At 43.1% G+C, this 14097-nt stretch overlaps 1 protein-coding gene across 1 annotated transcript in view; it reads right to left on the bottom strand.

Moving 5' to 3' along the window:
- Positions 1 to 14097, bottom strand: part of Hwt (SH2 domain-containing adapter heavyweight) — a 167611-nt gene that overhangs the window by 53214 nt on the left and 100300 nt on the right. The window contains exon 4 of the mRNA XM_078195990.1: positions 4869 to 5004. Within this exon, the coding sequence (XP_078052116.1) occupies positions 4869 to 5004 (136 nt within the window). The remainder of the gene's footprint in view (positions 1 to 4868; positions 5005 to 14097) is intronic.

Here is a 14097-nt window from a genome sequence, read left to right as displayed (position 1 = left end):
AGATGATACTGTTTGTATTTATCACGTTATAAAGACAAATTCATTGAATGTTTTTAGCCGTAGCCATGTGGGCTGAATAACATTAGCATAAATTTGGATGAAACCGTAGAACAATTAAGAGAAGAAAACTGTTTTACACTTATAGGAGATATTATACCTCCACCAAACGAAAATGAAATAATACCAAATCAATCGACAACTAATTTTTGTCGTTCAAGCCTAAGAGAGGTGTAACGCCAGACAATTGAAGTAATAAAACTGAAAAACCAAACATTCAAACCTCGAACTGAAATTGAACATCCCCAAGCAGCAAGAGGCAAGTTTCCGTCGCGATTAAAATAAAATGGCCGCTGTGCTTACCGCGAGCGAGAACATCCGCGAGTAGTTCTGGTTCGACGTCGCCCTCCGAGGATCAGCTAACCGATTACTTTCCACGGATCATGCATTATTTATGCGGCCACAAACGGAAGCCACCTCGGCCAGAGTAAACATCGTTCGGGCCGATTAGAATGCTCGCCGGATCGCGGCAAGAAGTCGTATCAAAGAGCGTATGGGCAGTGTCCTCTATCAGTGTGGCGAGCAGCCTTCAGGGTCCCGGGTTAAGTTTGCTCAGGCGCCGTTCTCTCGCCGGGGCTGATCCCCCCGCCGTTCGCGACGCCCGACGAATTAAAAGCCCATGAATACGGTAAGGATGCAAATTACACCGGTGTTTGTCCGGGATCAGTGTTACTCGGCAATCTGCATACGCCCGGGTGTTAAAATGCTCTACGCAACGGGAAACGGATTTTCACGAAACGATACGCGGTGCTCGTCTATCTCGGATCCGGTTCGGACATGTCCCGCTCGTCGGCTAACTACAGGGGTTAATTACCGACCGGAACTTCGGACATTCCGACGCGACGATGCTTCAACCGGGAACCCTTGTTTCCGTCAAACGGGTTAACGAGTGGCCAAAATTTAGAGGCTGTAGCGAGATGATTGCGAATTTGTTATCTGCGAATTCTTCAGCGCAATAATTTAGTTACCCACGGGATCCCTAGTGATTTCATCCGAACCTGAAGGTAAAAATACAGTTAAAATTATAGGAGTCTATAGTGGTGTCGCTAATTGAGTAGGTTAGAATCATAATGGCGAATGTTCTATTTTCGTCATTGGATGAAAGAAGGAGAAATAATGATCAAATTTGTTACTAAGGTAATTTACTTCACTTGTTTCTAACACTTTAATATATATTGCTTTCATTTTAAGACATCAGTAAATATTTTCGAAAATGTGACTGACACCATTATGATTCTAACCGACTCAATTGTTGGAAGTCAATCTACAACCTTAGGATTCCTGTTAATGTTCAGGATCTGTGTAGTCACATCCAACTTTCGATTTGATACTTGCTATCGTTTGGCCTTTAAGGAGCTATTTTTCTTAAAATATTAACACTTTTCGAAGAGCGATGTTTGTAACTTGCCTTCACCACGATTTGTAAAAGACACTATTAACGGTAATGACTAGTGTCATCTATGTTTTATTTTGAATAGCTTCAAATTTCGTCGCTAGAGGACCGCTCGAGTTCAGTGAAGTTGGCGTTGCGGCAGGTACAATCGCGAGTGCTATTTTGTGTTGTGTAAAAGTATGTTTTCCAAAGAAGATCTTGGATTTCTAAGGTAATTTATTTATTTTATCGTTTATGTACACTGTCTCTCCGTTATTGAATATAAATAAGTAGTTGTAAGTTTATACTGGAGATGTTCAATTATGTTAAAGTACGACGTGTACCAGGACGTTGTACAACGTTGTCGTACACTTATTAGACATTATTTTGTCACGATTATCTGCAAACACGCGTGTTCAAATGTATCAATATGCTTTCCCGTAAGCACTGCGTAAAAATAGAAACAATATTATTTTTCATGTTTACTTCTCATACGTTTTTAGATTTACGTATAGGTTCTTTATAGTACAACAGATTGCCGAATAAAGTCTCATCTGATCTCAAGATACAAAGCGCGGGGAATTCAAACAGTTTGTAGTTCGAAAAAACCATTGTGACAATATCGGAAACAAGTATTGACAAACTTATTACGTAGAAATGTAATAGTTACGTTGTATAGGATGTACAATGTCGGATAAATATGTATTAATGCTGATTCCACCGTCCAAATACTAAATATTAAATTTTTGAGAAGCTAGTGTTATAAAAAAGATGTTCCTTAATCGACGCGTGTAGATTTATAGAACTCCGTGTCCGATAAAAGAGCACGTTCACCGTTTCGAAATCGTTCGATTAATTTGTGGCTCTAGCCCGCTAACCTGTGCACACCGTTCAATTATCAAGGGTCTCTTCCGCCTCTCTTACTCTACATTAACTGAGCTGTTGCCTCAATAATTCGTACATCGGAGTATCGACTGTATTGTCGGAGGCTCGCCGCATTAATCTGTGGCTTGGCGCGGGAATTTCTGTTAACTCTATAATCCAGAACTTACGGTCCCCCGGATATATACTTGAGCAACGGATCAATTCCGAACCGATCAGCAGCTAGCCACTTAAGCTCGTATTCACACCAATGATCTTCCAAACGTTATCGACTGTCGTCTCGGTCGCGTTCATCGAAGCAACTCGGCAACAAATTGTGATTCTCACAACATTTATATCGCGACAAAAATAAAGCAAAAATAAAACTGCGAGTGACTTCAATTCCAATGCGATTTCGTTCCGCTGTAGATTTTATTTCTATTCGAAATAAATTGTTAAAATAAACAAATGTCCCGAAATGAAAATTAACAGTTGCAGGTCTCGAATTGCTTCGTTTGTTCGTCGTTTATTTATTCGATTTTCTACCACAATTAAAATTCCGCCGGGAAAACGGATTATTAATTATTCGCCGTAGAATTCGGGTCACCGGGTTCATTTCCTATATCGATACAGACCAACAAAAACGTTGCTGGACGAAAATGGCGAGTTCGCGAAAGTTGGTATAGGCAATATCATCGGTCCGCTACACTAGAAATGGATCGGGCTAGGTAATTTATACGGCTGCGTCCCGTTGGATATCAGAAATAGATTTCACCGCGGCGAAGGTCCAAATCCGGATCCCGATCTCAATTCCGATTGACGTTCGAATTATTACGTTGCCGCCGACTCGAATATTTCCGTTCGCATCGATACATCGGAATCAATAGCTGCAACTAATGCCGATTTATAGCTTTTATATTTCATCCGCGTCTATTTACAATTTAACGTCGCGTATCCCGGATATTTCCATTGAGACGGCCGCCTATTGTTCTTGACAGCTTCCCAACAAAATGGGCGATCGTCACGTTTCGATATCGAAAGCGTTCGTCATTTTAGAATCTTCGTCACTAGAAATAGCCGTCGTTGCGATCGCCGGAATTACGAGGATTCTTTTGCCGAGGAGCATCAATTTATTCATTTATTTTATCTATTTATTTTACAAGTATTAGAATCAAAGAGAAGTTTCTTTCATCAAGTACAAGGTTGCTTGTTGCAACAAGAAACAGAACGATTCAAAAATAATCTCGACGAACGATTCTTTCGATTGAGCAGTTTTCGAAGTGTTAAGTTAAGCATTTCGCATCAAACCGGTCCGCTTCTCCAGAGATCAATACTTTAAGAAGGATCCTTGGCTCCGATAGCAACGTCCGCGCCATGATATTTACTCAGCGCTGCATTATGTCCGATCAACCACTCGGTGAGAAAGGATTTCGAATGGAAATGAGAAAAAACGCAGGGGTCGGGGGAGAGGGCATGATAGCTGGTTGGCTAAAAGTTGGACACACAGCTAGCGGGCCAATCGATAAGCAGAGTCAGAAAAGAGCGCGGCGGTGGCTATCATCCAGGCGCCCAGGATAAGTCGACGATTTACGAGCGACGGTTTACGTTTATTTATTATAATGCCGGATCTGTCCAATCGAGAGATATATTTAATCCGGGGCGGTTCATTAGACGTGTACTGAATGTTCCGCGAATTTACGAGCACAGGTCGTTGTCTTTATCCGTGCTCGAGGATCCACATAGATTTATCATCTACCGATATCGTATTGGAATGCGCTGCATCTGTTGGCATAAGCGGCGCTTTAACGGCGCTCCCTGTATTTATTTCAGCTCGTGGGCTTATGCAAAGCATCTTCCCGCATCAATTTCAACCTTGATTCTGCTTGTTATAATTTATCGTCGCTGATATTCAAACTATCTGCCTCCATAAATTTTCATATTCATTTCAATTGTTAATGAGTATTTTCGTTGATAACCAAAGTCATTTTATGAGTATCAAGAAGTTAATTAAAACATTCACTGTTAAGTGCGCTGGATAAAATCTGTTTTTAGCGTATTACAATACTTTAGCAATGCGTTTTGGTACGGGTGCTTTCATTATGAATTACTGTCTTGTTGATTAGTCAACTATCTCGTGTTAGGGTCGTTAATGTTCTTCTAAAGGACATCTAAATAGAATTCATGGAACAGAATCTCTGTACTAATTGAAAATAATAGAATGATTCTATTTCATTTTTCAATAGCAATAGTAATTTTACCGGGATTCCGGTAACTTTAAGTAAGAAATTTGGCTAATATTTTTTGCGTTTATTGCTTAGAAACTATAGCTTACTATATTTTTTGATATGACACAGTTACATTTTCTTCTTTCATTGCTCAGAATAACTTTTCTCGTCGATCACTGTTAGTTCAACGAAACTGTTTCTACTCTTGTAACAACTTCCATGTGCCGGTTCAGATTTTATTTTCGTAGAGCGTCCGAGGCTCTCGAAAATTAAAGGAGCGAAATCAAAAGAGCGTGATCTTGACGAGAAAACGAGGTCGTCGAGCGAGAGCTACACGCAAGTAGACCACTTACCCGTGTACGGTCGGCAATAGTTGCGATTTACTTTGCTGTAAATCGTCGGCAGAGACGATTCCGCTCCAGGCTCTACGTACGCCTTGCTCTTGCTGTCCCTGGGGTCGCTATATTGTTCCACAACTTCGACTTCCGCCTGAAAACAGAGCAGAAATTGTTTCCTTCCGTTGACGAACCGAAGGCGCCGCGCGCTCGGCTTAAAAGCCCGACCTGAACGCGGGCCCGGCTATTGTTTACACGCCGACCGGAAAACATTCTATCGGCCGTGAACAAACGAAAACGGCGAAAGGAAAAGTGTGAAGGTAGAATATCCATCCACGCAAATAGCCCGGGCCGCGCCGGAAAAGTCACTTTCAAACGCAATTAAATGCGGTCGACGAGGCACACGCGAGAAAAACACTTCTACTCGCGTTTATTTTTGTTCTTCTTGCTTTTTTTTTTGTTTCCTTTCGACCGCTTTTTCCGCTCTGCAATCTGAATCTCAAAGAGCAATGCGATTCTATTTGAATACCGTGCACTCGACAGTTTTTTGTCGAAAATTGTTTCAAGTGCGCCTCGGTTACCGTACGTTGCACGACTTGACGCTGTGAGTAGCGTCGGGTTGACTGTGCCCGATTTGTTTTTCTAAAACAAGTGTATCCTTTCTTTGGGCTCGACATTGTACGTTGTTATTACAGCCGATATCGCAATCTTTGTTTTGACGGACGCAACAGACCAGGACGTATTTCAAACGACATTATTTGAAATACCGTTTGAAGTAATACGTTCTTTAAAGTATTATTTTAAGTAACATGTCATTTTATTTCGTAATCGTTTGAAATAATTATTTAAGATAATTGTAAAACGCTTTTCGGAAATTATATGGATTTAAAGGTAAACTTTAAATTAAATTGCTGTAAAGGCTTCCTCGAATAGAATCTTTATCCCATTATTTTGATTATTTCTTTGGTCAAATAAGTGTAAAAATATTGAAATAATTCATTGTATGAAATTTCTATTATTTCAATCATATCAATGCCAATTCCATGAAAATGCTATTATTTCTGTAAAACTTATCCATGCCCGATAAGCAATAAAACCGTACGGCTAACAACCAGAGCTCCGCTAATCAATTTCGAAATATTCGAAGCGAGTAGGGTGAGCAGCCATCTCCGAAGATATTTCCCGATACTATCCGTTGCCAATAGTCGGAATAGAACGGAAGTATGTTTGCCCCCCGGGCCAGTGTTTTCGAAAACACGCGAAGGCTGCGGGTCCCCGTCGGAGGAACGAGGACTCGTGCGCGAGTGGGGAAACAAACAACCGGCACTTGGACAGAAGAAATTATTGACTCGGTAACAATACTAATTTGGCAGCGTGCTGGCCGCTTGGCGCTCGTGCGCGTCTAACAACGTCCAGGTTCGTCCCTCGAGGGGGAGGGGGAGGGACGGCGCGGCGTCAGCAAGGGTTATTGCGGGAGTTCCTTCGAATAAGCACGCGACACGTTAGTCCAACGCAATTCCCAGCCCTGAGCGCAGCCAATTGCGGTAATGCCTTGGCCACGGCCGGAGGATAAACATTTTTAGCTCTGCCTCCCTAAATGACCGTTATTTCGACAGAAAACAGCGGGGCGTGTTTTCCGTTTCCCCCACCTCTGCTGCTTTATTCGCCGACTCTCCGCTGTTAACTCTCCTCCGATGCGTCATCGGAAAGACTCCGCGGCACACCCGTAGGTACTTAGCGACGATACTTAACATGCTGGTAATTTAACGGAATACCTCGGAATCCGGCCGGAACGCCGGAAGGATTCATGGAGATTGCATTTGCCTCTCGGTTTGCTGGGAGGTAATAGTCTGCGGCAATTACACCGTCCGGGGCACTCTCATGACCTCGACTATTTTCTTGAATTACGGTTTTCAATATGCACCGCTGCACTCCGAATTCTTCCGACGCGTGCTGCGACAATTATCGGGTCGAGGAACGCCGTGGAAATTAAACATCTGCCTTTGCCGCCTGCATGGTTTTTATTTATTTTTGACCCTTACTATGTCAATTCTGGCCAAGAGTATTTAAATCGTTCAATCAGTCGCTCGACAATGAAATGATATAAATCATTGTTACAAAGTATGATTTGAATAATTGCTATACAAAACTCAGAATTCTTATAAACATCGTTATTAATACAGTTGCGAAAATGGTCCGCCATCCAAGGGTTCATTGACGCTAGAACTACCATGGCCCTAAACGCAATTAATGTACATTGTTTTATAAGAATGATAAAATTCCATGTGTTTAAACTTCGTACAGTTTCCATTGCGATATAAGCTTGAGTAAAGAACCTTGTTCAACCCCTTCCCGTACTTTAGCGAGTCAGACTCGCGATGAAGATTTTTGCCCAAACATGAATATCGCGAGTCAGACTCGCGAACAGATACTTGGGCCAAACATAAATATCGCGAGTCTGAGTCGCGAACACATATACTTGGGCGACACATACATTTCGGATCGTATTGCGACTGTTTACAAACATCAGTCTGGTCTGTTTTAGCGCGCGTTGATGCGGACCGCTCGGGCCCGAGTTTCGTCGAGCTAAATGGCACGGGAGGGGGTTAAAAGTTTTTCGTACGAACACTTTTATAATATGAGGAATTGTGAAAGGACAAATTAAGAACTAATCGTACTTGACTGCGGTGATTTTAGTATTAATAGATAGCTTTAAGAGACTTAGCACGAAATAAAATGCAAAAAGTATATACGATCAGAATTCGATCAGCATCGAAAGCAGAGAAGACGCTCGACTAGACAGATCACGCACCAATTAATTGAGCTACCAACAAAGATTCCCCCCAATTTTACAGTCTCATCACCCCGCAAACAAATAATTCGCCATTGCCGCCGGAAGCCCGCGGAACTGTCGAAAATATTCCAATCAAAATCCTCCCCCAACGGGGAAACGGGTGCGTACAGGATCCATCCCCAATCGTCGCGACCACCGTCAGGAGGAAGCTTCGCGTCCTGCTTCTGGATATTAACGATAACAACGATAATAAAAGTAATAACGATGGCCCGAGGCCTGAACGAGGACGGAGTACGCAACTCAAAGAGAAAGAGAGAGCAAGATCGAAGAAGAGGAACGCTCGATTTCTCGGCGGAGGCGTCTGATCAATGGCGGTGGAACCTCTTCCTCCGGTTCCGGGGGTGAGGGTGGGAGCAGAGGGGTGGTTGTATCACGAATCGAGGAGTAGTAGTCGACTGGAAGCCGAAGAAAAGGAAAGGCGGATTGAAATGACGGCGAAGAGAGAAAGGTTAGAGGGGCGCGAGAGGGAGTCGGGAGGGGAGGTGCTCCGAGGCCGACAAGTCTGCCGGTACAAGACGGACGAGAAGACGGCGAGGAAGACAAGTAGCCTTAAATTGAAAGAGGCCAAAATTGGAATTCTCCTGCCAAAGTTGAGCGTCGTGCCCCCGGGGGCTGTTTCGAACACGCGGCCGATTGCCTTCTGCCTCGCGGCCCTTCCCACCTCCTTATCCTCCGGTTTCGCGTCCCGTTCGAACGGATAAATTCGTGGATGTTTATACGGAAATTACTGGGGGCCTAAGTCTCGGCCGGAAGACGAAGCGGAACGCGCGGCTGCTGCCGCGCCGCGTTGCACGGTGGCACAGAAGCCATGATCGAAACCCAACGAATCAAAGTTGCCGGTGGGGAGGTTCTAACTCACGGATTGGCTGCTTTAATGATGCCACTACGGGGTGGGAAAACCGAAGTGAACCATACTTCTATACCTAATTATTATACTATATTATATTATTTTGATGTATGTATAAGTGTGTCATGTATCGTTATCAGTGCACTCTGATGTATTCGAAGCTTTAAATTAGAGTGTCGTAGTTCCAATTGAATTTTAGTTGTAAAAAGTTATATTAGCATACATGGCAGTTGAAACACAGTTCTAAAATCGCGTATTAGAACGGTGGACCCCCTGAGTTCGATCGACTGTTGCAAATCCGATGACGGGTCCCGAGTTCCGTCTCCGATCAACGCAAACACGCCCGTATTCCTCTCTCGTCGATGAATGTCGGAGACACGATGTTGACTGATGCACGAAAAGGGGGCGGTTTCGCGAAGGAGATATGTACGGACGTTTTAGTGGGTAGACCGTGTTTGGACTGCGCGATCGATGGAAACGTTATTAGCGATGGTTTGGTTCGTTTGAGATCGGCATACCGGAAAGACCGGGAAATTTCGAGACGAGTGCTGCCAGCCTTTTTTTACGTTTATTGTGCTCAGCTCCGGTATTCTCTTCTGCGGTTACGCGAATGGTGGTCTCTTTGAGCACACTTCGCAGTATTCAATATAGAACGAATCGAAAAGTAGATTATTGATATTTAATCAATATTTACCGCAGCGAAAATGCGAACGAAAGGAAGAGTATTACGGTTATCAATCTCAGCCGCGGAAAAAAAACGGTCGGTTATCACGGTTTTCATGCATATCGATATTCCCTGCGAAGTAATATGAAGCAAAAGCTGCGCGGATTGAAACCGATGAGGTATTGAATTATCATTTTTCACTTTTACTCCTGAAATATTCATGGAAGAAATATTCTGCCCCTCATTTGAAATTTCAGCGTCGACGTCGCCGGCTATCAATAACGTAAAAAGTATTCCCACTAAATATTCGCAGCCATTTCGATGAAATTACGCATTTGTATATCAAACAAATTCTGCATTTATTATACATAAAAATCGTGCACTTGTATTTGTAAAAGTTCTGCATTTATGTTTGCGAATAATTGTGCATTTAACTTAAATAAATCTTGTATTTATCGTTTAGAAAAACTGATAAAGCCAGGCGCAAATTCTGTTCACCGACACACGCGCACGGAATACCGAAACGGACACGGTAATCAAGTTCCCCCTGGGAATTTTAAACAGCTTTGTCTCGATCCACATTAGTCGGCAAGAACAACTATATTAACGGTCCGCCAATAATCCCGTGTTGGACTTTAATCCGATTATTCGACCGGTGTGTTATAATTAACCGCGTTTATTAGCTGCCGCGTAATCTCGCTACTTTATCGCGCGCATCACACATTCGCAGTGTTACGTGGCTTGGTTTTCCGACTCATTACTAAAATACACAAGACCGACACACGGTGTCCTCGGAACGTCGATTCAATATACAGGGTGTCTCAAAATTATGTGCACTCCGGGAAATGGGGGGTAGCCGAGGCCATTTCAAGTAATCTTTTCCTTTGCCAGCACGAAAACTCGTCGGTGCGCTGGCAACTTTAATTGTTAATAACTCGTTAACAAAGCCGCGGATTGCGTTTCGGCAAAGGAAAAGGTTACTTGAAATGGCCTCAGCTACTCCCCCCCCCCCCCATTTCCCGGAGTGTACATAATTTTGAGACACCCTGTAGAATCGCATTCGTTTTATCGTCTTCTTCATGCCCCTAATGAGAATACCGCCGATAAATCAATAGTATTTCCTGTCATTGTGATATAATACATTCGACCAGCTGAGTCAGAAATAAAGCGACGCTCGCGGCCTTCAGAAATTTCGTGTTCTTGCATAATGTCACTCTTTCAGTAAGTACAGGCAAATTTCGGGGAGCTTAGACCGCGGCTCGTATCAGGGGCCGTCGAATTTGAATATGATACACAGAAGAATACATTAAAACGATTCGCAGACGCTGCACGGTGGTCTGGGAACTCGCTTTCTGTGGTCGGAATTTTTCACACCAGCTAGAATATTATCAAATGAAAAATACATACTTTCAAAAATCAAAATGATCAGCTTTTTTTAATACGAAAAACAAATTTTTGTTGGCAAGTTCTTATGTTTTCATTTCCAGACGAGCGAATACTGACCACTTATTGTGGACATATATTCATTACATCTGACGTAAAAGAACAATCTTGAAATAATCTGTGCCATAATTAGACTGCGAATTTCATGTACTTATAGCAAAAATCAGTATTCATAATTTAAAATAGTAAAAACATGAAAAGAAATTGTGGATGCTGACATATCGATTTGAGCTTAACGAAATGATTACAGGATGGAAGAAACGTGTTTGGCTCCTATGTTTTGAAATTTAGTAGACAATTTTTGTGTCGAAGCAACAAAATTATTTAGTTGTGTGTTAGGAAACGATGTATCTTGGGAAACAAAATCGTTTAGTTTACTTCGTAGTAGCTATGTGTTAGCTAGACAAATCGCCGAATTTTACGCACTCCGCTGCGATCTATGTGTAGAATGTCTGTAACCAGACACTATCCTTCAGCGATCGGAGGCTGCCGGTGGCCAAGGCCTCCCTATCCCTGTTTAGCAAACTATAAATCCCCGTTTCACTTTCAGGAACCGCGAGCACTCCTTACACGCGCCGTGCCGCGCTGCCTCGCGTTTGAACTTTCTCGCGGCTCGGGCTCTTTGTTACAGTGATAAATGCGACCTACAGCCTGGCCCGACCTCACGCATAAAATAAAGCGCTAAAGTATTAAGTAGGGCTTACGGGGCGAGAGTCATAACGATTCACCCTCTTGAATCAAGTGGTACCCGCCGGTTTTCCTCGTTGCTCTCCCGCACGCGCAACCCCCCTGTCGTTGTTTGGGAGCAGCACTTTCGTCAGGGGCCGCCTCGGTGACAACGAGGCGACGGAAACTTTTGTTCGACGCTCCCAGGTGTCCCCACCCCCGTCGATGTTTCTTTCTTTCGTTTTCTTCGGCTTTTACGAGCGGCCCCGGCAAACAACCGACCTCTCGTTTTCTCTTTTTATTTATACGTTCCGGCGCGGTGGCTCGTTCACGGCTACGAGGATGAATCGGGTTCTAACTTGATTGCGGAACTTCTTGCCTCGAGCTGGTCCTCTTTAAAAAATTACCAAGTACTCGAAAGCAAAGAATTTTGTTCGGGTAATGCTACGAATAAAATTTTATTCGAAGAATATTTCGTATCAAATTTTATTTGTATAATACATCGAATAGATTCCTCGGCTAAAATTTTACTCGTATCATATCTCGGACAAATTCTTCAAATGAAATTTTATTCGAATGACATTTCGAATCGACGAAATAAAATTTGATCCGAATAAATTCCTCAAATAAATTCATCGGATAAAATTTTATTCGGCTCAAATATTAAATAAATTCATCCAATATAATTTGATTTGTATAATATATTGAAAATAGGTTCTTCGAATACAATTTGTTTCGTATAATATTTCCAACCTATTCTTCAAATACTAATTCATTTGTTCTTCGAATACAATGTGCTCCACGCTGTTTGTAGAGTACGTGCTTTCAGGTCATTCTAAAAACATCTTGCTTCCAACTTGTAATCCCTTTAAATGTCTTATTCTACCTTCTGCAATTTCTTTTTCTGTCTCAACCAGATATGTACGTCGAATGCAGCCAAAATCATCGAATTCTACGTAGAACAGAAATATACGTCCTCGATCGTCGAATCCATTCCAATCTGGTAGCCAAGGTTTAAAAGTTACACACGGTGGAATATTTATACCGAGATCATGACATCTAGCCTATTTCTGTGCGATCAGAAATATGAGATTTTAAGGAGGATTAAAAATAAATAACGTATAACATAACGGAGCGAGCCGTGGACGCTTTGTATGCCGGGTGTGCAACTCCGTCGGCTGCTAACAAGACCTAGTTCGCGACTGGGGAAAAATTGCTTCTCGCGAGCAAATAAACCGGGATCCCGGACACGGTGCAGCTGCGGGAGACGCGCGAAGTGTGACATTTCGACCGCACTTTCGAGGACACCAGAAAACACAGCGAACGCGAGCTGTATTTCAACTGCAGAAGCATTTAGGCGTCGCGCTCGGGGCGATCCGGAGCACCGGCGACTGAGTGCTGGAACAATTATAAGTACCGCCGGAAGTCACCGGCCTCCCAGCCCTCCACCCTCGGTCACCCCCGGCCGCCCTCGCCCTCGCGAGCCCCCCCGTTCCGCCTACTCGCACGCTTCCCTTCGTCCTTCCGTTCGGTACGTCCGTCGGCCGTCTCTTTCTGCCGACGGTCTCTTTCACCCCGTTCCATCACCTCCCCCGCCCGCCCTGCCATCGTGCCCAGGGGGTATTTTGTCACCACCGTAATTATATTTCTCCCTTCAACCGATTCTTCGGGCGCCAGCCAGGAGAAAATATCAATACTGCCGTTAAACCGGCAGGACCAACCCTGACGCGGCGCCTGCAACCAACGACGCTGACGATAGGGGTTCTGCTGATGATAGCCCGATTAAGATTAGAGGATGTTACCGGAGTTAAAGAGAGGCCGCGCTCACGAATTTTGTCGGAAACTACGCTTACGCTGAAGCACGAGCGCGCATATTAACTCTGAAATAGTTGGACAGTGTTTAAGTTTCCTCTGATCGAACAATTCGATGACGTCGTGGTGCGAGTCTTCGGTTTGGTAGTACTTTCATCGGAATTGCGTAGGCTATAGGCGAGAAAAGCTATTTTCGATTTTGAGTGAACATGGCATCGACTGCAAAGGGTTAATATAATGATGACGACATAAATCTCAACAAATACGGCTGACATGGCAGTAGAAGTGTTAAAGATATCTTTGCAGAATCGTCGAAACGATTTTCGTACGCTCAAGCGTGCTCCTCACTTTTCCTGTATTTCCTCTCCCGAAGATTTTTTCCGAGTTTCCATGCGGCGTTCGCTATCTTTGGTTTTTATCGACCTGGCCCTCATAAACCTCTGCACTTTATCCCTTTATTGCATTACCACAGTCCCCGGGATTTTCCGCTATTGCTTTCGTTATTTTTGCCAGTGATCGCATCCTCTTCCTTTGCATTCTATTTTTATTTCAGCATTGTTCGAAAAATAGTTACTGATACGAGGGAAAGTTCACTGTTCCGATGATAACTATTTTGTTGCTATGTTAATAATTCGAGTAGATGAAAAGTATAGAATAGGCTTATAAAGTCAAGACTTTTAAAATTATCCAATGTAAATCCTATTTTAAATATCACGATAACTTCATTAAGTAAAATTTGTTGAATTGGGATTTTGTCACATAATTATTCATGCTTCTTTAAGTTTTTTAATATTTATATGCAATGAACAGCAATGAAAATTTTATTTTCGCTCAATTTAATCGTCAGACCAGCAGCAGCAGCTCATGTCGGATACTACATAGCGGCAACTCGCGAGATAACGGCTGCCTATAAATGCGCAAGTCTTCCGAGGCTGTAAAATGTGATAACTAGGTCTCCTGA

The sequence above is a fragment of the Augochlora pura genome, chromosome 2 (assembly GCF_028453695.1).
Source record: "Augochlora pura isolate Apur16 chromosome 2, APUR_v2.2.1, whole genome shotgun sequence".
Lineage (NCBI taxonomy): Eukaryota > Metazoa > Arthropoda > Insecta > Hymenoptera > Halictidae > Augochlora > Augochlora pura.
The sequence above is the reverse complement of the archived record's forward strand: the minus strand, read 5'-3'. Positions and strand labels throughout refer to the sequence as shown.